Here is a 23,819-nt window from a genome sequence, read left to right on the forward strand (position 1 = left end):
TGTACTGATGGAGCCAGAGAGCTCAGTGCAGTGCTGCGCTGGATTGGCTGCGTCTCCTTTCAGGAGGTAGGAGAGCAGCTAAGGAGGTTCTTCCAGAGGCATTTTTGGCATTTTAACCCGGGACAGGCTTTCCAAAGCCGCCTCAGCTCCCTCTGCTGACTTGCCACGGTGCTCCCCCGCCTGCCCACCCCTCTGCAGGAGGGACCTGCCCAGCCCTGCCCTGCCAGAGGGCCGCTGGCTGTAGGTGCCCGTGCAACGCTTGGCACGACAAAGCCCCGGGGCGGCGCGGCACGGCTCGGCACGGCCCGGGGCCTGCCCTGACAGCGGCCGGCGCTGAGGGCGGCGAGGGGGATCCCAGCGACCCCCCGCCCCGCTCCCGCCGCCCGCACCCTCCCCTCAGCGCCCGAGGCGGCCCCGCCCCTAACGGCCACCGGCCGCCGCGCGCGGGGGCGGAGCCTCGCCTCCGCAAGCCCCGCCCCCCTCCCGCCGGCGCGCTCGCGGATAGGCTGTCGGCGGGCTCGCGCGCGGCGCGGGGCGGTGCCCGCCAGATTCAAGCGGCGGGCGGTGTTTGGCGCGCGCCCGTCGCCGGCCGCCGTCATGGAGGCGATGACCTTCCCCCGCTACAGCCCCGACGACATCATCAGCCACCTCCGCAGCCACGTCCTGACGGGCGCCGAGGCTCGGAACCTGGTCAAGGGCGACGTGTTCGGTAACCCCAAGGTGCGTGAGGGGGTTCGGGGGTAGGCCGCGGCCTGCTCGGGCGGAGCCGTGCCGGGGGCCGCGCCGCCCTCAGGCGCTTTCCGCTGGTCGGGGCTGAGGGCCTTTGCGTGCCACAGCGCGGGCGGGTTGCTTGCGCGTGGGTTGTATCGCTCCCTCGGTTTGCACGGCCTTTGGCACACAGCAGCGCCTTCTCAGGGGTTGTTTTTTCCGATGTGGCAGATCAGTCTCGTAGGAGTTACAGGGCTAAACGCAGAGCTTCTCTCCTCAGCTTGAGAGGACCTTGTTCAAGCCTCACCGGGAATGGGGTGGGTTCATAAACAGGCAAACATGAAATTACACTGTCTGTCTTTCTCAGTTCTGTGGGAACTAGGTTAAAATAGCCACTGTGCTTGGCATTGTGTCAACAGCTGAAGTTTCAACAACTTGGTTGATCACAGAATGGTTTGGGTTGGAAGGGACCTTAAAGACCATCTAGTTCCAATCCCCCTGCCACGGGCAGGGACACCTTCCACTAGACCAGGTTGCTCCAAGCCCCATCCAACCTGGCCTTGAACACTGCCAGGGAGGGGGCAGCCACAGCTTCTCTGGGCAACCTGGGCCAGTGTCTCACCACCCTCACAGCAAAGAATTTCTTCCTAATATCTAACCGAAATCTCCCCTCTTTCAGCTTAAAACCATTCCCCCTTGTCCTGCCACTCCATGCTCTTGTAAAAAGACCTCTCCAGCTTTTCTGGAGCCCCTTCAGGTACTGGAAGGCTGCTAGAAGGTCTCCCCAGAGCCTTCTCTTCTCCAGGCTGAACAGCCCCAACTCTCTCAGCCTGTCTCCATAGCAGAGGTGCTCCAGCCCTTTGATCATCTTTGTGGCCTCCTCTGGACTCGCTCCAACAGCTCCATGTCCTTCTTATGATCAACTGATGCTTTCAAACCAATCCTATAAAAAGCAGCCCCCTCCCTGCTCCACCCACTTTTTTCTTGTGTCGGTCTGACCATTAATGTTAGTGCAGACTTGCAGTGACCTCAACAAAAAAGAAGTGGCTTTAAAATTAGATTGATGCCTCAGTGTGGTTCCTTGTGCTGCTGTGTCAGTGCTCGTGCCTTCTGAAGGAGAAGGCTGGCGCTGCTTGTACAGGGAATGGTGGCATGATCGTTTTTAAGAAGGGAGATTTCGTTTCAATTGATCGTGGATTAGTGTTGTAAGTGAATAACTGTTTGGCTTGTAGGTGTTTTTTTTTCTCCTCTATTGTAATAACATCATGAAGGGCAATCTTTACTATGGCATTATAGTTTCTGTGACCTTTTTGAGATTTTTTTTTTTTGTCACTTGATTTGAAAACTGCTCAGTGAGAACCAATGTAATGAAAAACAATGTGTAGCTGTGGCAGTTAGGGCTGTAGTTGTCTGAGCTGATTGCTGTCTCTTATAATTGTGTTATGCAATAGTAACGCTTGAACTGCAAACTATTGGAAAGTAAAACTTGTTAGTCTTGGTGGCTCAGTGAAATTGGTCTTCATGTGTTAAAGCCAGAACTACTTTTAGTCTCGGAGCCCTGAATAATCAGTGATATGGAATACTGATTCATGTCCTTTCTTCTTGCAGCTTGAAGTTTTACACATAATTTACATGAGAATCCTGCAGAAGGTATATGGAATCCGCCTGGAGCATTTCTACATGGTATGTCTGTAGTGGCAGGTGAAAGGAAAAAAAAAATCGTGCTTAACACATTAAATGTTGAAGTATCTCTCTCTTATCTTCTCACTAAAAAAAGGCAAGGAACTTACTGTTTTGTATGTTGTAATTCCATGAATGGGAGCTTAGAAATTCTGCCACTGTTGCAGAAAACTTGTGTGTGAAATGCTGTATACCATGGGCATTTGCATTTGTGTTCAGGGCAGCAACTGCTCTGTTCACTTAGGCAGGAGTGAGAGTGCAGCCATCAGCATGGGTCGTTTACTAGAGGTAAATGAACCTGGGAGCATCACCTGTGGGCTGTTGCTGAGGCCTTGCTGATTAAGTCTGAGAAGTTGCTTTGATCATTGCTCCTAGTCTGGAAGTTGGCTTCACCTCAAGATACTTGTAGAAATAATGGTTTTGTGGGTGCGCTGCCTCTGGGTTTGTTTTTGTTTTCATGGAGAGGAGACTCCCTTCCCCACTGCAGAAACTAGTGGGCACAAAGAGGAGCTCACTTACCACTGCAGGCTGTACGGAATGGCTCTGTGAAGAGCCCTCTCCTTCTGCAGTGAATTCTTTGAGGTGCTGCAATTGCTGGAAATGTCTGTAAGGTCCAGGAGGGACTGGACAAGCTTATGAAGGGACACCATCTCTGGCCTTCAAAATACATACTGTCTTCTTGGGCATCTGGCTTTGGCCGTGGCTGGAGAAGGGTCTCTGCTTAGATGTTAGACTAGTCTAGAAGGAAGGTAAGTGTTGCTTTAATGTTTGCTCATCTCCATTAACTGAGGAAAGTAAGGAGAAGTGCAGCTGGAGGTTAACTGATACCTTGTTGATTAACACTTAATTTATCTTCTGTCTCTGTTAGGCAAGAACTCATTCCTGAAAGTGAGAATAAATAATATTGTCTCGTGCCATTTTTGGATAAACTGAAAGGGGAGATCATATGTGCACAAGATAATACAGTTCTTCACAGGCAACGACATTAGATGGGATACTGTATTATGAGGGTTAAAATACCAGAAAAGGTGAACAGTGTACCACTGCCGCCTTCTGATTTCTTCATAAAACAGTTGAGTGTGTGAATTTCAGGGTGTTTAAAGAAAGAGCTTCTTGTTGTTGGGTGTGTAATGCAGAAACTGTCCTTCTGTGCCAATTTTGAACAAATTGAAGCAGAGGGTTGAGATGGAATTCCAGAGTTTGTAATGTTGCTGCTTTACTTATTATTGTCTTTTTATATTTTGACCAGCCAAAATTTATACTTAAAATATCAAGTATCTGTAATCGTGATCTGCTGATTAACTTGATGCCATTCTTCAGCCTCTAACATGTTCCCTGTGGATGGGGGGACCATCCTCAGTGTGTTTAATCTACTTGAATTATTATTTGTGGAAACAAACCTGTGTGTTTTTTAAGTATTCTCTACTTATGCATTGACTCTCTTTACTCTTTAGATGCCAGTCAACGTTGACATAATGTATCCACAGATCTTTGAAGGCTTTCTACCCGTTTGTAATTTGTATATTCACATGTAAGTAGAAGAGGCTGCATCTGTTCAGTTGCTATTCCTTGTAAAGGTCCGATTTACTAGAAGTAGTGGGGCTTTATGCCTGTTTGCTGATGATGGTTCCACTGCTTGTTGCCTCTGAGCAAAATGAAATTTGCAGGTGAACAGGGGACAGCAATGTTTGAGAGTAAAATTCTCAGCAGGCAGCTATCTTGTCAAAATGAATGTGTGAACTAAATAATCCAGCCTCACCAAGAGGGAGCACAGATCTTTGAAGGGCTAGAGGGTCATCACTACACCTAGAAGTGGGATCTTAAGTACCTGTTGTGTAAATTTGCTGTCTGAATTCTGTGTAGGTATCTTTGTTGGAATGAGGTGAGTGTTAAACTTTAAGCTTCCTTTCAGTTGAAGGGGAGAATGGACTAACAGTTAAGTGTAGGAGTTCCCTAATTAAGCTGAAAAGTTGTTTTTCAGGCAAGTATTTTGTCTATAGAAATCTTTGAGATGCTGCAAGAATACAAATTTTTAATGCTGATCTGTGTGTGGAGTCCTACTGTGCTATTCTCCTGAGACTTACTGTTATGTGCTTGCTGTACACATGCTCTGGGATGAGAGGACAAGATCTGTTTTGTAGTCAATGGATATAACATAAAAACTGAGTAATGGTCACTGCAGATAACGTTGTATTTTGCTTTCCTTGCAGGGAGCGCTTACTTCCAGTGTGCCGGGTTAATGATTTTCAAATTGCTGATGTTTTAAACCCAAGTAAGCAAGTGCATTGTAATCCTTGTGTTTCCTGGGGTGGTGGGTGTCGCTTGATATCCAGGTGCTTTTTCTCATTTGGCATAGCCAGAAGGGCATCTAGTACGGAGAACTGTCCCTGACTTCCAGCTACGCCTCTGACCCTTGCTGTGGCCCTTAGACAAGCTGGTTCTAATGAGCAGTTCTCTTTATTCCTCATGTAGGCTAATCCAGTTAAATAACTGAGGAGAGTTTTGAATGCTACAAGTCTTGAACTGCTGGTCTGGAGGGTGGACTGTGACATACTTGAGATAGTGTGAGGAAAGATGGTAATGAAAATTATCCTGGCCACTCTGCAATGCTATAGGATTTCTTATGCTGATACCTATGGAGGAAGCAATTAAATTTTTGCCTCACACTTTTCAATACCCAGCTGTGGTGATTCTGGTACCACGCAAATAACTGAGAAAAGGCTGTTCTGAAGAGCTCCTTCACTTCTGGCTCTGTCTTGTCTAAGACATAGGCCTTTGTAAACATCTTTCACAAAGTTTGCTTGGAATAGAGCCAAATAGTCCCTGCAGTTCAAACTGCTGTATTCAGTTAGCCTAACAGATACTGTGAGGTTCCGTCTTCAGAGTTGTAGTTGAAGATTGACGCTCTTTCTCCCTGACTTCTGTTTTATTGGGAGGCTGTACGTTAATTGTCTTTCTCCTAGGTGCTGTTTTCATTTGTTAAATTGCATAGAAGTGCTAAGACATTGTAAATTCATAGCTTGGTGCTAGTTTTTGTGTAGTCTGTGAAATCTTTGCAAGGGGAGCAGGGGAAGAACAAATTTAGATGCTGTTGTTTTGTAATTTCTGTCTCTTCTCTGAATTATGGTTTGCCCACCTTTCTCTAAGCAATGGCAATGCATGTGGAAACCAGAATAGTGATGGCTTGCAATTCCTATTTCAGAGACAAAGAGGACAGCTCGCTTCTTGAGTGGCATTCTCAACTTTGTAAACTTCAGAGAACTCCGACGGGAAGTCTACTTGGAGTTACAGCTGAACTACGTAAGATTGGGTGCCATGTTACCTACTTAAGTATAATTCATGTTAACCTAGAACTGGGAGCATAAAGGTTGTGGGGTTTTAACTGCATGTTTAAACAACACAGTGGAATCTTAAATGTAGCCAAGTAATACAGGAAGGTACAAGTTAATATTATGTAAAACTTGTACAACTATGTTACATGTTATAAGCACACACAGCTACTATAAATGGTTTAAGAAAAACCTTTGCAAAGCCCTTAAGGAAACATCACAATTTAGAAGAGTGGATGAGCTTGTCAATATCGTAAAGGTTTCTGTATAACCATGACCAAGTTATTACTTAGGCTATTATATAAGGGTTTTTTTCCAGTAACCTATTTGATAGTTTAGCCTGGTAAGCAAAGGTTTGACACCTCACATTGTTTTGAGAAAAGATGGATGTAACAGTCAGTGGGCTGAAGCTAGAATTGCAGGTGGCTTTCCTTCTGGATATCTCAGTAGTTCAGAGATGGTGCATTTCATGTGGAATAATAATGAGCAGGGCTCTAATAGAAGCCCAGAGAGAAACCGTATTCCTCTAAAATAAAAAATATCTTTGAATATTTAATTTGCAGAAATCAGCTATGGAGAAACACCAACAACTGGAGACAGCAAATCAGGAGGCAGCACTGAAGCTGGAGAAACTGAAGTGAGTATGAGGAGTAAGCACTGTGAGATGCACTACTTGACTCTTCTGTTTAGTGCACATGATCTGGACAGGCTGGATCGATGGGCCGAGGCCAACTGCATGAGGTTCAACAAGGCTCAATGCCGGGTCCTGCACTTGGGTCACAACAACCCCATGCAATGCTACAGGCTTGGGGAAGAGTGGCTGGAAAGCTGCTTGGCGGAAAAGGACCTGGGGGTGTTGATCGATGGCCGATTAATATGAGCAAGCAGTGTGCCCAGGTGGCCAAGAAGGCCACCATCATCCTGGCTTGTATCAGCACTAGTGTGGCCAGCAGGACTAGGGCAGTGATGGTCCCCCTGTACTTGGCACTGGTGAGGCTGCACCTTGAATACTGTGTTTGGTTTTGGGCCCCTCACTACAAGAAAGACACTGAGGTGCTGGAGCGAGTCCAAGGAAGGGCAACAAAGCTGGTGAAGGGTCTAGAGCACAAGTGTGATGAAGAGTGGCTGAGGGAACTGGGGATGTTTAGCCTGGAGAAAAGGAGGCTGAGGAGAGACCTTATTGCTCTCTACAACTACCTGAGAGGAGGGTGTAGCGGGGTGGGTGTTAGTTTCTTCTCCCATGTCACAAGTGATAGGATGAGAGGAAAACTGCCTCAAGTTGCACCAGGGGAGGTTTAGATTGGATATCAGGAAAAATTTCTTCACTGAAAGGGTTGTCAAGCGTTGGAACAGGCTGTCCAGGGAAGTGGTGGAGTCACCATCCCTGGAGGGATTTAAAAGAGGTGTAGAAGTGGTGCTGAGGGACATGGTTTAGTGGTGGACTTGGCAGTTTTAGGTTAATGATTGAACTTGATCTTAAGAGTCTTTTGCAACCTAAATCATTCTATAGTTCTGTATGGGGTGCTTAAACAGGAACTGAGTAGTTGAGCTGTGTGATTGGACAGAATTGTTTGATAACTACTGTAGGAACTTTTCATTTGAGCTGACTTGACTTCTCCTTTGGCCCTTGTCTGACTTTGTTTGTTAGCCTCCCTGGGAAATACGCCAGAAAATATAGTGATGTTGCTGTTGGGTTGTGCTCAGAGTTAGAGAAGTAGCTTTACTGGCGTTAGGCTAGAAGAGTTGCTGGCAGAAAAAAAGATGTGACTTCTGCTTTGAGAAGATACTGTATTTTGTGTGTTGGGGTCTGTGATGAAACTGTTTGCTGTTACAGTTAGTTTTTAGTGATATGTCTTTATCGCTTCAATAGCTGTAGGAAGCCCATCTTTAACTTAATAAATGGGTAAATTTGTCTTCCTTAGTTATTTGACATGTTTGCCCTGTTTTCTGTTTCAGGCCACTTAGTTCTACTGCCTGTGTCTTTGCACCATTAAGTTTTGTTTTTGCTTGTGGATGATAGGATGAAGAGATGGCTGGTTTCCAAGACAGCTTTCAAAACAAAGAGTTTTTTCTCTGATAGCTGCTCTTAGTATGTGCTGGAGAGTAGGTTCTCTGGCTAGCTATAGGTCTACCCTAATACAAGCTGTTTCAATGGAAGGTAATATTGTGCAAATTTCATAAATGAAAATTACCACAAAAATTGGTAGAAGTGTTGTTGTTTTGCGCTTTGTTTAACATGATCTTTAAACTTAGTCCTCTGTTATGCTTGTACCACTTCTTGCCAAAATAGCTCTTTAGATTATGATTCAACTACAAAATCTTAAAAGCAAAGGAAAATAAGATACATTAATTTTAGACTGTCTTGCCCTGATTACTAAAGTCACTGGTTGTAAACTCTTTGGAGAGAGTGATTGTTTTATCTATTGTACTCTGACCTGACTGTAATGGTGCTGAAACTGTTCAATATCTTTATTTTTTGCTTAGCACCGTTCCAGTTGAACATCAAGCAGAGGTCAAGCAACTGACAGATAACATTCGAGAACTGGAGCAACTACTAAGGCAAGACTATCGTCGAAAACAAGTATGATCTTGTTATATATTTCTCTGAAATGCTGCTATGGCTTCTGATAGGGGGTGTTCCTTATTTCTGTTAATTTTGTTCCCCTCCCCATACTTCTGCAATGGATAAAGGAGGCTTTTCTGATTTAAAACGAAGGTCATTGCAACACAATGTCTTGTCTAACCCCTAGCATCAACTCTCCATTTCAATGTAAGGAATGTGAAACATACTTGAAATCAAACTTAGGGAATACAAAAGAGTATTTGGCTCTTTTTGAAATGCATTACTGCAATGACTTAGGAGACACCTGTGTTACCCTACAGAAGTGTGATGTGTATGTTTCCCTGTTGAATTTTTTGCTTTTTTTTTCCACCTGAATTTAAAGAACTGGAACTGGAGGTGAGCTGTGGCAGGAAATGAAGCCTAAGAAGGGTCACCCAAGGGAATGCCTGGCAAAAAGAGTAGGGCTGATTGCAGGGGTAACTTTCCAGTGATGGCAGATTGCCTCTAAGGTCTCATGGGTAACTGTTTCAGCTATTTTGAAAAAAAAACCCAAAAAAACCCCCCAAAAACCCAAAAAACAAAAACCCTGCAGAATTTAAGTCATGTCTCTACCATTAATATTATTAAGCATGTGCATGACTTCTATATTATTTGGGACCTTGTATTAACTTAGTTTTTTCTCAAGAGCAGTGCCTCTGGCAAAGAAGGTAGTTATGTGTATAATGCTGCCAGGGCCATCGCCTGGTTTTGTGGGGATAAAATTTATAGAATCACTTTTCTGTTACATTTTGTTTCGGTTTGTGGCCAGCTGTGGGATGGTGATCAGGGCCATTAGCAGTTAAATCCAGGGCAGCTGCCCCAGGCTGGCCCACAGCTGTATTCTATAACATTAATGGCAGGTTCACTATAAATGGGAAAGCTGGATGGGGTGGGGCTCTTTGCTCTGCTCTCCTCTTCCCTCCCCTCCCTCTTTCTCCTTCTCTCAACGATTGCTACCCCTGGAGTGACTTGCCACCACTCTGTGGGCCAAGTATAATTTTGTGTGTTTTGTATTAGCATTGATATTGGTTTCCTTATTTTATTAAATCTGTTTAAATTTTAACCCACGCACCTCCCTCCTTTTCCTAATTCCCTTTCTTGGTCAGGGAAGGGACACTGGGTAATAGAACAACTGCTTATTGTTTAGCCCTGGGTGTGGGCTAAACGAAGACAGTCTCTTATCCCTGTTCCTAGTTGCCTATTGCTGGCTGGCGCTCCCTAGTGCTCCCACTGGCTTTTGTGACAGTGTGCTCCTTCCCTGTCTTTTAAATCTTACAGACTGCAATTTTGTCTGCTAGTTATGGCCCTTCAAAGAAACCATAAATGGGGCTTCCGTTGTAGACAGATCTATGATAGAAGTGTAAAGGAGGCAGTGGTTGTAGAGGTGCTTATTTAAAGTTTTTTACTTTTTTTTTAGACAGCTTTTCAAGAAGTGATTTCACAGAAGAAGTCAGATATTGCAGAAAGTACCCGCAAACTGGTAAGTTCACCTCTGTGTAGGTAGGTGTAGGCTTAGCTTGCATCTCCAATCAGCTAATAGATCATCTCTCTCTAGGATCAAATTATTCTTGGAGCTAGATAATATTCAGGTGGTGAATATTTTTTAAAAAAACTGATTTGGCTTCATTTTTCTCCCCCATGGAAGTTTTACTGCAGTAGCTTGTTTTGTTGTTAACTTTAGATACATATCTCTGCAATGTAAAGCTCTGGCTGTGTTCAGGAAGCTGACCTGTTAAAGGGCAAGATGTCTGTACTTCTGAGAAGCTCTGGACTTGCTTTAGGTGTGTAGAACGGTTAATGAGGCAGCCACTGACCTGGTGGGGACAAAACAGGAGGTTTTTGGGAGGTTGCACAGGGAACTTGTTGCTCTTCTATCAGGCTGATACAGCTGGCTCTGAAACCCTGCAGTGACTGCCTAGGCTGCCCCAGGTGAGGGGTTCTGAAGGTGAGAGCTGCTAGTAATATGTATTAGCTGGCAGGCTTTTTGTGGAGTTCTAGTTAAATGCTGTTTTTGTGACTTAATATTGCACCCTGGTATGCATGTTCAGGGAGCAAAATGGATGGTTAACTGCTTTGATGAGGAATGTTAATGCTGTTCAGAGGAATTTATTTTTAAAACAAACTTCTTAATGAGGAATGACTTACAACAGAGAAAAGAACTTGTCTAGTCATAAGATCCTGGCAAACCATGCCTCACAATTCTTCTTTGTTCACCTAATTGCTATTATTGAAAGTGTGTTTGTCTTGTTAACTAGAACGAGCTTAAAGTCACAATGGCTACTTTGAAAGAAGAACAAGAACAGCTGAAATCAAAAATTGTGGAGAGTCCAGAGGAACTGAAAAATTACAAAGAACTGATGAAAGAGACTGTTAAGAAACTTAAGAAATCCAAGGTGAGGTTTTCCTCTGTCCACACAAGGAGGTATTGCACTAGAAAAAGCACGTTTTACTGAACTATCATCATCTAGAACTGCTGCTTGAACGACTTACCCTTCTAGTCAAAAATCAACAGAACAGTAGTTAGTCTGAAATGAAATCATAACTTCAGAGAAAACTGAAGGTGGTTGTTGGGGTGGTTATTTAATTTTGTGTTGGTGGCTTTTTTTGTGGTGTGAGTTTCATTTGTTTGTTTTTGCTTTTTGCTTGTGTCTTTTTGAAAAGCAGGATTGCAGTCACTGCTGCTTTGTCCTTGATGAGTAACTGTTTATTTGTGAAACTGGGTGTAGAACTCTTGAATCTATACTATACCTGTCTGGCTGTTTGCTCTCAAGATATAACAATATTTTGGCAGCTCACAAATGTCCTTGGATTTAGAACACATGCTTCATAGTGTCTGTATTAACATTCACTGTTTCTGGAATTGATGGCTGTCTGCACTGGTATGCTGAACCCTTCCTAGCTTTTCTTTTTTTAATGTCCAGTCTTTAAATGTTTGTAGTTCATGATTGCTCATATATCAGAGAAGCCTGTGTAACTTTGTCTCCTTAGGTATTTTTGTTCCAAAGGTGAAAATTTTATTGCTGTAATTCCAGACATCTGGTTTTATGATGCTTTATGTAACTTCCATTTTACCAGTATAGAATTTCTTCACTGTACAGCTTTTTTACTGTCCTGAAAGCTCTTTTAATGAGCTAGTTAGTTCAGTGTAAAACACTTGCCTGTCACTTTTCCCATGCTTCCCAAAGAAATGCCTTATTCTTTACAAACTGAAGATATCATTTCAGTAACTACTAAATATTAATTCCAGTGTATGTTAAACAAGGAATGGGTACAAAAGTCAATGTGCACTAATACTACACAAAACTGCTGAACTCAAAAGCTGTTTTATTAATAGTCTTTTCTTTTTAAAGCAAGAAATTGTTGAGAAATATGAAGCTTACAGAGACCTAGTTGAGGTTCTGCCATCGTGCCAACTGGAGGTGCAGTTGTATCAAAAGAAGATGGAAAGACAGGGAGCAAATGTGGAGAGACTGGCCAGTGCATTATCAGAGGTTTGTATAATCCAAATTATATCTGGTTAGGGAGGACGTAATGTCTAAGCAAGATAGGTGGTCGTCAGTAAATGTCTGTGTTTTGAAAGTTCCCGCCTCTCCTCTGTCCCAAAAAGGAAGAATTTGGATAACTTTAAAATCTCATTCTTAAAAACATATGTAAAATACAGCTGCTGCTTTGCTGTGTGCCACTAGCTAATGTACTATTGACCACGTTTAATAGCCAAAGCCTTTGTTCCCATAGAAACCTGACCTAAAATAGTTTGAACTGTCTTGGGGTTGTTGGTAGGAAACAATGGAAGAAGAAAAGTGAGATCCAGTTTCCTCTGCCTAGAGAGCAGAAACTAAGAGAAAAAAATTACTACTTCAAGAAGAGTCATGTCTTCAGTGCCTTTAACTCTATTAATATTACTCAGCCAACCTTTCCCTGATTAAATGTTTGTCACAATACAGTACCTTGCTATTTGCTACTCAGTTTTGGGAGAATGCAATTGTTAGGAGTGCTTGAAAAATGCTGTGCAGTCTTTTGGGGTATTTGTATAGCGTATGTTCAGATTACCCTTGCCTAAGAGCTATAGCAGAAGTCATAGAATGATTTTTCGGGAAGTGATGGGATCTTGTCCCATTTGCATCTATTTAAAATCAGATAAAGACTAGGAAGCTGGGATTTAACTGGGAGAATTAGTTAGCAATCAGATCTTCAAAAAGCGGGAAGCTAATTCTAATAATAAACTGACAGAGTATGTTGTTTCAATTATTTTTCCCCAAATTTAACTTATTTCAATACTTCTTACGTGCTCTAGGTCAGAAATCTGGAAGACCAACTCGAGAGTGCTCAGATAGAGCTGAAAAAGGGGAAGACAGATGAAATGTCCTTAAAGAGACTGGTCACTGCAAAACATGAGAAGCTGTCTACAGCTGAAATAAGGATAAAAAAGAAGCGTGAAGATGTTGAGCAATATAAGCACACTGTATTTGAGTATGGATGAGTTGACATTTCTGCCTGATGCTACTTTATGTCTTTGTTATGTGCTACCAAAGTCTGTCTGGTACAAACATGTAGCTTAGCAGTAAGAAGAAAACGAGTGATGTGGGATAGCTTTGTATGAAGACTGGTAATGCTGCAGGCAGGGACTTGGGGTCTCAAATCAATAATTGCAATGTGACTTGACAGCAATTCTTTTATTGGAGCACTAATTTAATTTATAATGCTTATTCTTGATTCTTTTATCTTCTTAAAGAGAATGTCACATTGGGATAATTTTCCAACTTATCAGACTTCAACAAAGCCCCATTTGCCTTTCATGAATTTTTCATAATTTCCCTTGCCACTTTTGCTCATTATCAAAGATGTTCAAGACCCATGGGGAAATGGGGCTCGTATCTCAGAGGAGTATTATCCTGACATGATGCTTCTAAAACAAAAGGAAAAGTGTCATTTGATCAAAGCCTCTTAGCCCATCTTCCTTCCTGCCACATGCTAAAGGCAAGTTGCAAGGCAGTGTTTTCAGCACAGCAGTCACTTCTGCAGCAGCAAACTGCAGCGTTGTAAGGTCATGGCTTCACTGTGAGATTAGAAGTGCTGAACTCTTATAGAGAAAGCTTGTTACATAACACTTTTTTGTACGTGGATAGGAAAGGGAATATGTAAATTTGGCTGGGTAGATTAACTATGATTGAAGAGAGCTTTTTCCTCATAGCTGAGAGAGTCACCTAAGATTTAGTCACACTGATAAGGCTTGTGTGGTGTGTAGGATGGCAGCAAGGTTCCCAGGCTTCCTTTGCTCCTCATTTAGTGTATTGTACCAGCTAAAGGAGATTAAAAGCTGCTTTTCCTTCCAAGTAAGGAATGAAAATTATATAATCTAATGCTCCTTTATGTTAAAAGTTGCGCCTGCCGATTTTTCTGGTTTTAATGTGTTAGGTATTTCCCTTGAGTGATAAGATTAGATGCTTTGATAAGCAAGAGGGGAAAGGAGGTAACCTTGGTTTGAAAACAAGTTTTTGCTGATGAATGAGAATGTATCCTGACTGTTCCCTTGAGGTAGGAAGGTGTAAGCAGGCTCTTGCTAAGTATGAGTGATTTCAGCCATGCCTTAGAGAAAGCAGCTGCTACAGTTCCAACTGTAATTATTGTACAAATGCTTAGTATAAACTGGTAGGTGTTTTTTGCACTTGAAGTCAGAGTAGATCTCCTGTTCCCTTGCTAACTCTTTGCTGATTACATGGCAGCTCACTGCTGGAGCTATCTGAATTTACCTGCAAGCTGGGGAAATACTATTTGGTCTTTGTTTGGGATGCAGTGAAATTATGACATGGAAGTTGCAGATAACATATGTAGATGTATGGTATTAGAGCTCTAGCTTGGTGGGAGGGGATCTGAGGCTAAGGAAAATGTGTGACTTTCAGTTATGATGAAACATCAGGTGGAACTATATTGCTTTTAATCTGGTCCAGTGGCTGACCTTTAGGCAGGGCTCTCCACTGACACCTGTATTGTATTACTGAAAGGCAGGAAGATGCAGTGCCCAGCTGTCTGTTGGGTTGTTTCCACTGGAGTCACTTGAGTTGCCTTAATTGGCAGCAACTGAGGATCTTCAGTGTATTCCTCTAAACTCCACTTTGAATTTCACTTCTTGTACCTAAGTTGTTCTAGTTTGAGTTGTACAAATTTCCAAGTAAGTAAATTCTATACACTGTTGCTTCTAGAAGCTGTTAGCTTCTTGCTTATGAAATGCAAGCTTTGTTTGGGGTGGCGTTAAGTTTAAGCTGGAATTAGTCAAATGGCTTAGTACTAATTTTCTTTTTTCTCCCACCTTTAGATATTGTAACAGAGTTCAGGAGAAGAGGGGTGCTGTGTATGATAAAGTGACGGCCATTCACAAGGAAATCCAACAGACAAGGTTCAAAATTCAGCAGCTGAATGAGAATGCTGAAAAAGAAGAAATGAAAGCCAAGGTGAGGTTTTTTTCCTAAAGGAATCCTGTTTGGTATTCTGAAAGCTGATTTTTAACTTGGACTGTGTCGATAAAGGAACACTTAGTGGCCGTAAAAATGAGAAGGCTGTGCAGATGGTGGTCTGGGTGGATAGTGGGAGGGAGAGCACTTCCTACTTGTGGTTCCTCTGGGTTGCTAGGGTTTGTCCTCATCCCTGCAGGCTGTAGATGGCCCACTGGAGAAGTGGGCTTTACAGACCTGAGAGAAAAGACTCTGGAATGGTGTGATTGCCCAGTATTTTGAGAGGTGAAAAACTTGTCTTCACACCTGTGTCTGTAGCAGATACTATGCTAGTTCCATGATGTCCATTTTTGTATCATGGTACTTCCAGCTCTAAGCAGTCAATTTTTTTTTTTTCATTTTTTGTTTGGCCCCTGGGACCTGACCTGTGTGAGGCTACATTTGTGTTGTAGTGGTGGGCAGCACTGTAATCTCTCAACAATCTCCCTCAAATACAGGAACTCCAGCCATGTCACAAACCCTTTCTTCTTAGGGTTTCAAGAAGATGACTGTCCAGTGCAGTGTCCTGGTGTAGCAGGGATAAAATTTATAGAATCAATTTTCTGTTGCGTTTTGTTTGTTTGTGGCCGGCTGTGGGATGGTGATCAAGGCCATCAGCAGTGAAAGCCAGGGCAGCTGGCCCACAGGTGTATTCTGTAACATTAATGTCAGGGTCACTATAAATGGGAAAGCTGGGTGGGGAGGGATTGGGTGGAGCTCTTTGCTCTGCTCTCCTCTTCCCTCCCTCTTTCTTCTTCTCCTCTTAATGATTGCTATCCCTGGAGCGACTTGCCACCACTCTGTGGGCTAAGTATAATTTTGTGTGCTTTGTATTAGCATTAATATTCGTTTTCTTATTTTATTGAATCTGTTTAAACTTTAACCCACGTGCCTCCCTCCTTTTCCTAATTCCCTTTCTTGGTCAGGGAAGGGATGCTGGGTGATAGAACAACTGCTTATTGTTTAGCCCTGGGTGCGGGCCAAATGGAGACACTCTGCTTTGGAAAGAGGCAGAAATCCTGATGGGCTGGGAGTAGGGGATCCCCGTCTGCCTGTAGCATCTCATTCTGTCTGTTCATCACTGAAGTACTGTCCATGCTGGGAGGACAGTGGTAATAGTCACAGTGGCAGGGACCTTGGTGATACAGGTTAACACAGAATGGGACAGTAATAGTGTGAATACTGGGCTAGTGCTGGTGTTTGACCATCTCAGTATTGTGACCACTAGAGTTACAACCGAATTATAATATTGGGATTTTGCTTGTGGCTGCTCTTCTGAGGTTTTGTAACTTTCCTGTGTTCTGTGAATGCTGCTGCTTAAGCCTGGGACAAGGTACCTTTGAAAACACTTGAGACCACCAGACCACTCTCACTGAAATCCTTACACAGCATGTTAACTTTGCTGATGGATTTTTCTTTTTTCCCTTTTATCTCTTTCTAGGAAATATACCTAAGTCTGAAGGCTGGGTTGGAGAAGCGTCATGACTCTCTCATTAAGACAGCAAAGAGTTATGCAGCCTCAAGAGAAGATAAAATTGCTGAACTGAAGAAGGGACTGCTTAGAGTTCAGACTCCTGGAAGTAGTTCTTAGACCTGTCTTCACTTGTATTCTGCTTTCATTATGCTTATCCTCATAGCTCAACTTAAGAGCTTGTGCTTTGTATGGGATGGATAATTATTCCAGGCAAAAGTCAGCTTTCTCAAAAACCGTGTCAGAACACGTTTAGCTTTCTAGACAGATCCCAATGTCATAAGCTTGCTAATGTGGATAAGAAAACCCTCTGTTTAGCCTGTTTGTATTGTTTCAGTCAGTGTCTGATTTTAGTGGTAATAATGCAAGTCCTGCTAACACCAAATTGCTTGACATTTAGACAGAATTCTGCTTTTTGTAGAACTGTTCTGCAGACTTTGATCTGGGAAGACCTGGCACTTTGGTCTGGCCTGAATGGACACACTGTTCAAGATAAGTCAGTAATAGTTGATGTTCCACGACCATTGTTCAATTAAGATTAAATCCTGATGGAGCTGTAGCATCCATGTCAATGCCAACTTACTCTCATCACGAATACTGGTGACTGTAAACACTCAAGAGTATCATTTTAGTTACCAGGTACAGTACCTCTAGATGCTTGATTTCATTGTTTCTGCTCTGTGGGGTATTGAACCCTCATCTGTGTTTATTAGTCTGTGTTTGGGTGCTTAGACCTACAAAAAAATTGCAGAGAGGAGTATTTTGTATCTGAGCTTGTGATGGCACTCAGTTTGCTGCAGTGTTTTTAATTATTTCCAGAAATAAAATGTTAATTTTTAAGGTAGTTGATATAAGAATATTTAACCCTATTTCTCTTATGTCTTTTCCCTCCCCACTCTCCCAACTGCCTTGGCTTAACATCCCAATTTAAAAATTTTGGTTTGTACACTTGTAGGAATTTGTACTACTAATTTTTTTTTATATATAATGAAGGGAGGCGGATTCAAGCCTGTATAGATAATATATTTCTGGTTTTGTTTAATTCTTCAAACTTCTCTTATTAGCTAGAGGTGCTAGCAAGTCAGGAACAGCAGGTGATCACTGCTTCTAAAGCTCTCACTGAGGCATCAGACCCTTCTGATGTTTTGCTTTGATGGTTTTTTTACATTGTAGCGTGTGAGACATTTCAGTGAAATTCTGTGTTAATCTGCGAATCTTAACCTAGGGCAAAGCTTCTCATACAGTTTTACCATTTCCACCAAATATAGTCTGTGTGATATGGGGGGGGGGGTGTGTGTGTGTGTGTAACACGACTTGGTGTTTTTAAGTGAGCGTACTCTTCATACCGACAGTCCTGCAACATTGTGCAGCAGCATCAGGTCTAGAGACTGGTGAAGGTCTAACTGTTAAGGCAGCTGATTTTTTTTATAAGAGCTAAAGATGTTAAGGATGTGCAAGGCACAGAAAAATTCTTTATGGATTTTGTACACCAGGCCACACATGGAATAATTAGTGATGTTTTGGATATTGTGCTTTGGAAGTGAGTTTTTAAATGAATCTCTCCTTTTGTGCTGTGTGTTAAAGCATTGTGTTCTTCACATGCAGGTGGGCTCCTCTCCCTTTACTGTAGCATGGATTCTAGTGTGACACAGATACTATCTATGGGAAGATGTTGCTTCTCATTGGCAGTACTTGCTAATGAACTTGATGCCTGTACAAAACTGTGTGATAAGTTTTAGGTCTTTCCATACTTAGAATACTATGAAATTCTTGAACAGAGATGTCAAGGCTTGTGTAGAGTTTTCCCTGAGCTTTCTGTTATTTCTGCTATCCCTGCTTCTTGTGTCAGTCTAGCCTGTATCCCATCTTGTCGAGATATGGGAAGCCAAGTGTTCCTTCTTTTAACCTCTTGAGAATTTTAGGGTGTGGCTTATCTTTTTTTTTGGTGATGCTCTAGATATTAAAAGTAAACTTACGTGACTTGTTATTCTATAAATATAACAGTAGTATCTATTGTCTCATAAAGACTGGTTGGAGGGTTGTGCTTCACAGCCTGGATGTTACAGCAGCTCTTGGGAAAGAGATTCCTGAAAGCTTCAAATAGATACTGCAAGGGATTACTCCAGCCAGCAGATGATTTTGATGGGGTAAGTTTACTGTCCTTCAGGAAAATGAGTATAAAGATCAAGATTCTTAGGCTAGAGAAATCATGCTTGTATGGTCCAGTGATTAGGATTTTACAGGACAAAGAAAATGCTAGATTCTGGTTTCTGCTCTTGGGATTTGCAACACCAGCTGTTGGGTAAAATAAAAGGCCACAATTCATGGAGAAACAACACTTCTCATTTCCAGGGACAGGCTTCTGTATTTCCAGTAGGCTCTTGTGCCTTCAGAGTGGCCTATTTGTTCATACCTAAAATACCTATAAATAAAACGTAACCACAACTATATTTTATCTAGAGATAATTGATTCCTAGGTGTGATTCTACTGCTGCTTTTAAAGAACTTCTGCTGATCTTGAACCATATGGCAAGGCAGTGGGGGGAGTTTTAGTGTGACCTGAACAGCAGTGAAGGCAGGATGGCTTTGCTAAGGTGATACAGCTCAATTTCCCTCAAGAGGGCAGTGTTATTCAAAACTTTCTTGTTTAGTTTTTTTTTAGTACATCAGTCTAAATGCCTAGAGCCCTCTGCTAAGGCCTAAATCAAAGAAAACTGCAGAGCTCCTCTATTTTGAGACACTGGTGTGAAATAAGTGAATTATAGATAGACATCTATCATGAAGCTGATAGAAGAGAATAGCCAGACTAGGCTTAGTGGAACAAGACCTTCACAACCTTCCCTGTGGTCTACCTGTGAGAGTAATTGAATGTCGGTAGCTGCTATACAGCTTGGCATAACACTGTTTAAATGTGTTTGATTTTTATTTTTAGCAAATTTGCATTGTACTGCTTGGGCTGCAGTTAAGTTTGGTGATCTTTGGGAAACCAGGGCAGGATGTAGCCCTGATCTGAGCATGCTAACCTATGTGGGAGATTTAACATCTGCTCCATTTTTTTATAAATATACTGCAAACTTGACTCTACACCTCTGCTTATATGCTTGAGTAACCAGGTAACTTTGCCAATTCGGATTAATATAGAGCAGAGTCCAGGCACTTGCTTTGTGCTCTGATTTAGCATGGTCTGGGTCTTACTGGAGCTTTTCTTTAGTGAGCCTGCATAGATCAGGCAGGAGGTTAGGTCACACAGAAGGTCCATGCGAATATACATTACCACTCAGAAGGTCACTTTCCAGGAGCAGGAAGTTTAAGATGGATTGTCTGTCAGCTTGTCCATAGCCTGTCCTCAAACCTCCTTCCTTAGAACTGAACAGTTTTAGCTTAGAATTTTTAAAACAAAAGTGTGTATGGGGGGAAATGGGTGGAGTAGAGGAGAAGGCATGGAGCTTATCAGCAGAGTTGTATGCAGCTGGGAGAGTGCTGTACATGAATACCACGATGAAAATACCTCCTCTTACAAGCTCAGACATGCGAACATCCAGAACATATGTATGGACAGCACAGCTTGCACTGCCTGTTATTTGTGAGTATCCTTCCTTTGCACAGACTCCATGCCATAAACTATTAAAAAGAAAGGTAAGTGTCTCCTGCCCACAAGGATATGTTGTATCAGAGGGAGAACAGGGCTTTGTTCCATATTTTTTTTAAGAATTTCAACCAACTTTGGTATCTTTGCAAGTAGAAAAACTACTAATGGGTAAGATGAGAAGTGGGTGGGCAACTTGGATTATGGCTTGGCACAGTCTGAACATGAACAAAACTTTAAGAGGCTGTGTGATGCCTCTTCTGCTTGTATGTCTTGCTGCTGCTTTCCTTGTGAAGGAAGGAAGCCTCTTTTTTTCACTCCCCTGTTTTGCCTTTACTCAAAAGTCTTGCTGGGAAGATCTTAAGAACTTTGTCTCAGAAGCCCTTTCTCTGTTTTGGCAAAATGGGCTAGGTTGGGTGAGCAAGCTTGGTATTTTTCAGCAGTGCTTTGTGAGTGTTCTGCTTTGGAGGGTGGGCTGGAAGAGGAGCTGTAGGTGTGCTTGCCCACGTGGTGGGGCTGTGGGCACAGAGAGTGCTGCTGAATTCACATTTTGTTTCTGCCACAGCTTTGCTGAAGAAGCCAAAGGAAACTTGCTCAATCGTCAGCCCCAGAATAACAGCTTTGCAGCTTGACATTCATATATTTTAGGACTAGCCAGGAACAGGTAAACTAAAAGTTAAAGCTTTTTGTATATAAAGATTTTGGCCAACGGATGGTCAGCTTTGTGTGAAGACCATCCAAACAACTGCAAAAAGCCACTGTGTACTTTGTCGTGTCTGCTGACTGGAGGATATGAAGAGTGTTTTGAGGTTGCCAGTACCTGTGAAATCATGTGTTATACAGTAGTGGGACTCAGTTTTGAAGTGCCCTTTTACCTTCAGTAAAGTTTGCCCAGGCACTGAAGCCACCTTTAGCTGGTGCTGTCTCCAGAGCTTGCACTTGGTAGTAGCTTCCCTGTAGCTTGTGCAGTGATTAGGAGTAAGTGTGAAAGGCTCATATACATGGATTTGTGTTTTGATGTTGAGGTGAAGTGTGTGTGTGTAAATTATGAGGTGGTGAGGTGGAGAACAAACAAATGGCATCTGGCAGATAAATGTTGCTGTGCCTGTGCACTGAAGTCTTGTACCTGGAGGGACATTTTCCTTTTGGAAAGATTCTCCTGATGTTTCCATCAGACTTATTATAATAGAGTAAAATAAATGTCTAGAGATATCTGGGAATAAAACCAGGGAAAACTTTGAGCTGAATATCCAAATTGTCTTTGCCTGGAAAATGCCCTGTTTTCCAAAGCTAAAAAGGGAATACTGTGTTTCTTGAGACCTTCTAAATGGGGACAACTATATGTGACATGATGAAGCATTTTACACTTAGTTGACCTCTCTTCTGTGGCATTCAAGGGACCCTATTAATTTGTAGAATTTTTAGTGCTAATGTTTCTATGAAAATGATTGCAGAATATTGATCATGCTGGATTTTCTTTATGCCAGTGGATGCAAGAAAATAAATGGTAGGTAGATATCAGCGCTGCTGCAATACACTTCTGTTTCTTTAACCCAAAAAGGTTTGGGTGCTCTCCTGCTGTTCTGCAGTACACTACTGCATAACAGCAGGGTGACCCAGAGTGGCAGAACCCAGTAACAGTTCCTAAAAATTGCACTGGTGTATTCCAAGGTGGAGACCAAGCTTTTATTTTGTGTGCATGCATGATTTGATGGGGATTGGATTGGGTTTGTTCCTCTCATTCTGTATCACCTTGTGTCATTTCTGTTTCTGTAGTGCTAACAGGCCAGAATCAGGTTTGGCTCTTGCTGTGCTCTCTGTTATGTAACTGTCCCTGATGGTCTTCGCCCTACAGTGCTGACAATCTAAAAGACAGTGTGACAGGTAAATTGAAGTGACCCTTTCACAGTGTCACCACTGCCACCCTCTGCCCATGATTCTTTGCCAGGCTGTAGTAGCACTGCTAGTTTCTCATTCTGGCATCCTCAAATTGTACATTAGTTACTGCTGAGGCCTGGGCTATCTAACGCAGAAGGATCCACAGGACCTGGCTTTGTTCCTCACTACGTTCCTTGCTTTGATGTGGCTGGCTGACCCTACTGCAAATACAAAGTCCATTTCTGGAGGTTTTATGTTGCTTTTTGGGTTTGGTCTCACTTCCTATGTGGAAAGCTCATGGGCAGAGCTATTGCGATTTGGGAGTAAACACCTGCAATGGCAGGAGTCAGACAGATCCTTACAAGTACTAAAACACAATCACTAGAGGTGCATGTTGCTGACTCTGGGAGCAGGGAGATTGTAGATGTAGTTTCTCCCTGAATGAAGCCCAAGAAGGCTCAGTTTTATTACCACAAGGCTTTTCTCCCTTTTTCCCCAAGCAGAAAGAGAGCAGCTTGCCTAGGAGCTGAGTTTCCTAATGGGCAGCAAATTATACAGTACTTATTGCCAAAGAAGAGTTTGGAGGCGGTGGCAGTGATGTTGTGGAAGGCTGTGGACTGAAAAATATACTCGCAAAGAGAAGTGGACGTTAGAAAAAGGATTGTTTTTGTGAGCTGCAAGCCCCACCGGAGCGGACTGGGAGAGGCCAGCGTTCATAGAAAATGAACAAACAAAGGAGGGAAAACCCGGGTTCTGTTGAGGTTTCCATAGCAACACAATAGTTTTCCTGGAAGTCTCAAATGATGAGATCTAATCTATCTGCTATTTAACTCTTGCATGCAAAGCCCTCTCCTTTCTCAGCTTACCCACCATCCTTCACAGCATCCTCTCTGGTGAGGGGTGAACTGTCAGTACACAACGGTGGTCTGCATGGAGAGTGATATTCCTGGGACGAGGCTGTTCCTGTTCTGTTCCCCCTTTTCCAAAGCACAGAGAAAAGGAAAAGCTAATGGAGCAGAGGCAGCGTGTGTGCGAGGGGCTGTGTGTAGGAGAGACTTATTGGCTGCGCTGACCTTGAGAAGCTTCTGTTTCCTGCAGGTCCCAGAGAGGATGGGCTAAGCTGGTACTGAGAGCAGAGCTGCCAGGCAGGCACGCTGCTGAGATGTTCCATAGCCTGCAGAATTTAGTGCATCAGGATGTGACCTCCTTGGAAATGACACGGCTTAGTGCCCGAGATCTGTGGAAAACTTTCTGTGGATGTTTGGAGAGTTCATCAGAGCAGCCTGACTTAAATTTTGTACCCAGCAGCCTGTCCTTTGTCTGAAGAGCCTCAGATTTGGGAATCCTTGATGGCAGGGGAAGTTTCTTGTGGAGGGAGGTGAAAGGATGTCAGGTTTTACCTGATAAAAAGGACAACTGAGAGAGTGGGCAGCATGATAAAAGTCGGTGAAATTACTAGAGGTTTCAGAAATGTGAAAGGGGTCTCTGTTCCTCCTCTCTTGTGGAGAGGAGCCCTGAGTGGATGTGAAAGGCCCCATCCTTGTACAACAGGGGACAAAGATTCTGTGCCCTGCCTTCTGCCCGTAGCAGCAATAACCTTTGCTCCATCCCCCTTCTCACCTCTGCTGTAGCCCCTGGCAGGCAGGGCAGCGCAGGCTTTGCAACAGAGGCTGCTGTTGGAGGGGGAGCTGCCTGCAGCGGGAGACAGGGTGGTGGTGGTTGTGGAAGATGAAAAAAACCCTTATTTTCCCTTCCCACTGTCACACCATTGTATCTGAGGCCTCCTGCGTGGTGACTAGTTACAAGGAGAGGATGGTAAGAGAAGGCAGGTCTCCCAAGTGATGCTGTGTATATTATATATACACCTTTATAACTGCATTTGGGGTGGAAGAGCTCTTACTCTTCAAAGGAGTGAAATTTGGAAACTAGCTTGCAAGCTGCTGTTTTACCCCTTTCTAGCATGGTGTACAAGCTGAGGGCACATGAAGCTTTGGGGAGGCTTTTACCTATTTGTAGGACCACTTCTCTCTTCTGTGTTTCTGCTGGTGAAAGCTGGAGTGCTGGTGATGCTTTGCCA

The 23,819-nt window shown here is 43.1% G+C and overlaps 1 protein-coding gene across 1 annotated transcript; it reads left to right on the forward strand.

Annotated features, from left to right (window-relative positions):
- The first annotated feature begins 597 nt into the window (after positions 1-597).
- On the forward strand, positions 598-16,398 carry NUF2 (NUF2 component of NDC80 kinetochore complex). The gene is made up of 13 exons (XM_068417008.1): positions 598-720; positions 2,317-2,391; positions 3,843-3,919; positions 4,599-4,660; positions 5,591-5,688; positions 6,281-6,354; positions 8,202-8,298; positions 9,737-9,799; positions 10,575-10,712; positions 11,670-11,810; positions 12,614-12,789; positions 14,633-14,768; positions 16,249-16,398. Exons 1-13 carry the CDS (start codon positions 598-600, stop codon positions 16,396-16,398), a joined length of 1,410 nt encoding a protein of 469 aa, XP_068273109.1.
- Positions 16,399-23,819: the final 7,421 nt, after the last annotated feature.

This window comes from Nyctibius grandis, chromosome 21, assembly GCF_013368605.1.
Source record: "Nyctibius grandis isolate bNycGra1 chromosome 21, bNycGra1.pri, whole genome shotgun sequence".
NCBI lineage: Eukaryota > Metazoa > Chordata > Aves > Nyctibiiformes > Nyctibiidae > Nyctibius > Nyctibius grandis.

Coding starts and splice junctions, on each gene's coding strand:
- NUF2 (XM_068417008.1), top strand. CDS start 598: ATGGAGGCGATGACCTTCCCCCGCTACAGCCCCGACGACATCATCAGC. Junction 2,392..3,842: donor GCCTGGAGCATTTCTACATG/GTATGTCTGTAG, acceptor TTTACTCTTTAG/ATGCCAGTCAACGTTGACAT. Junction 11,811..12,613: donor TGGCCAGTGCATTATCAGAG/GTTTGTATAATC, acceptor TACGTGCTCTAG/GTCAGAAATCTGGAAGACCA.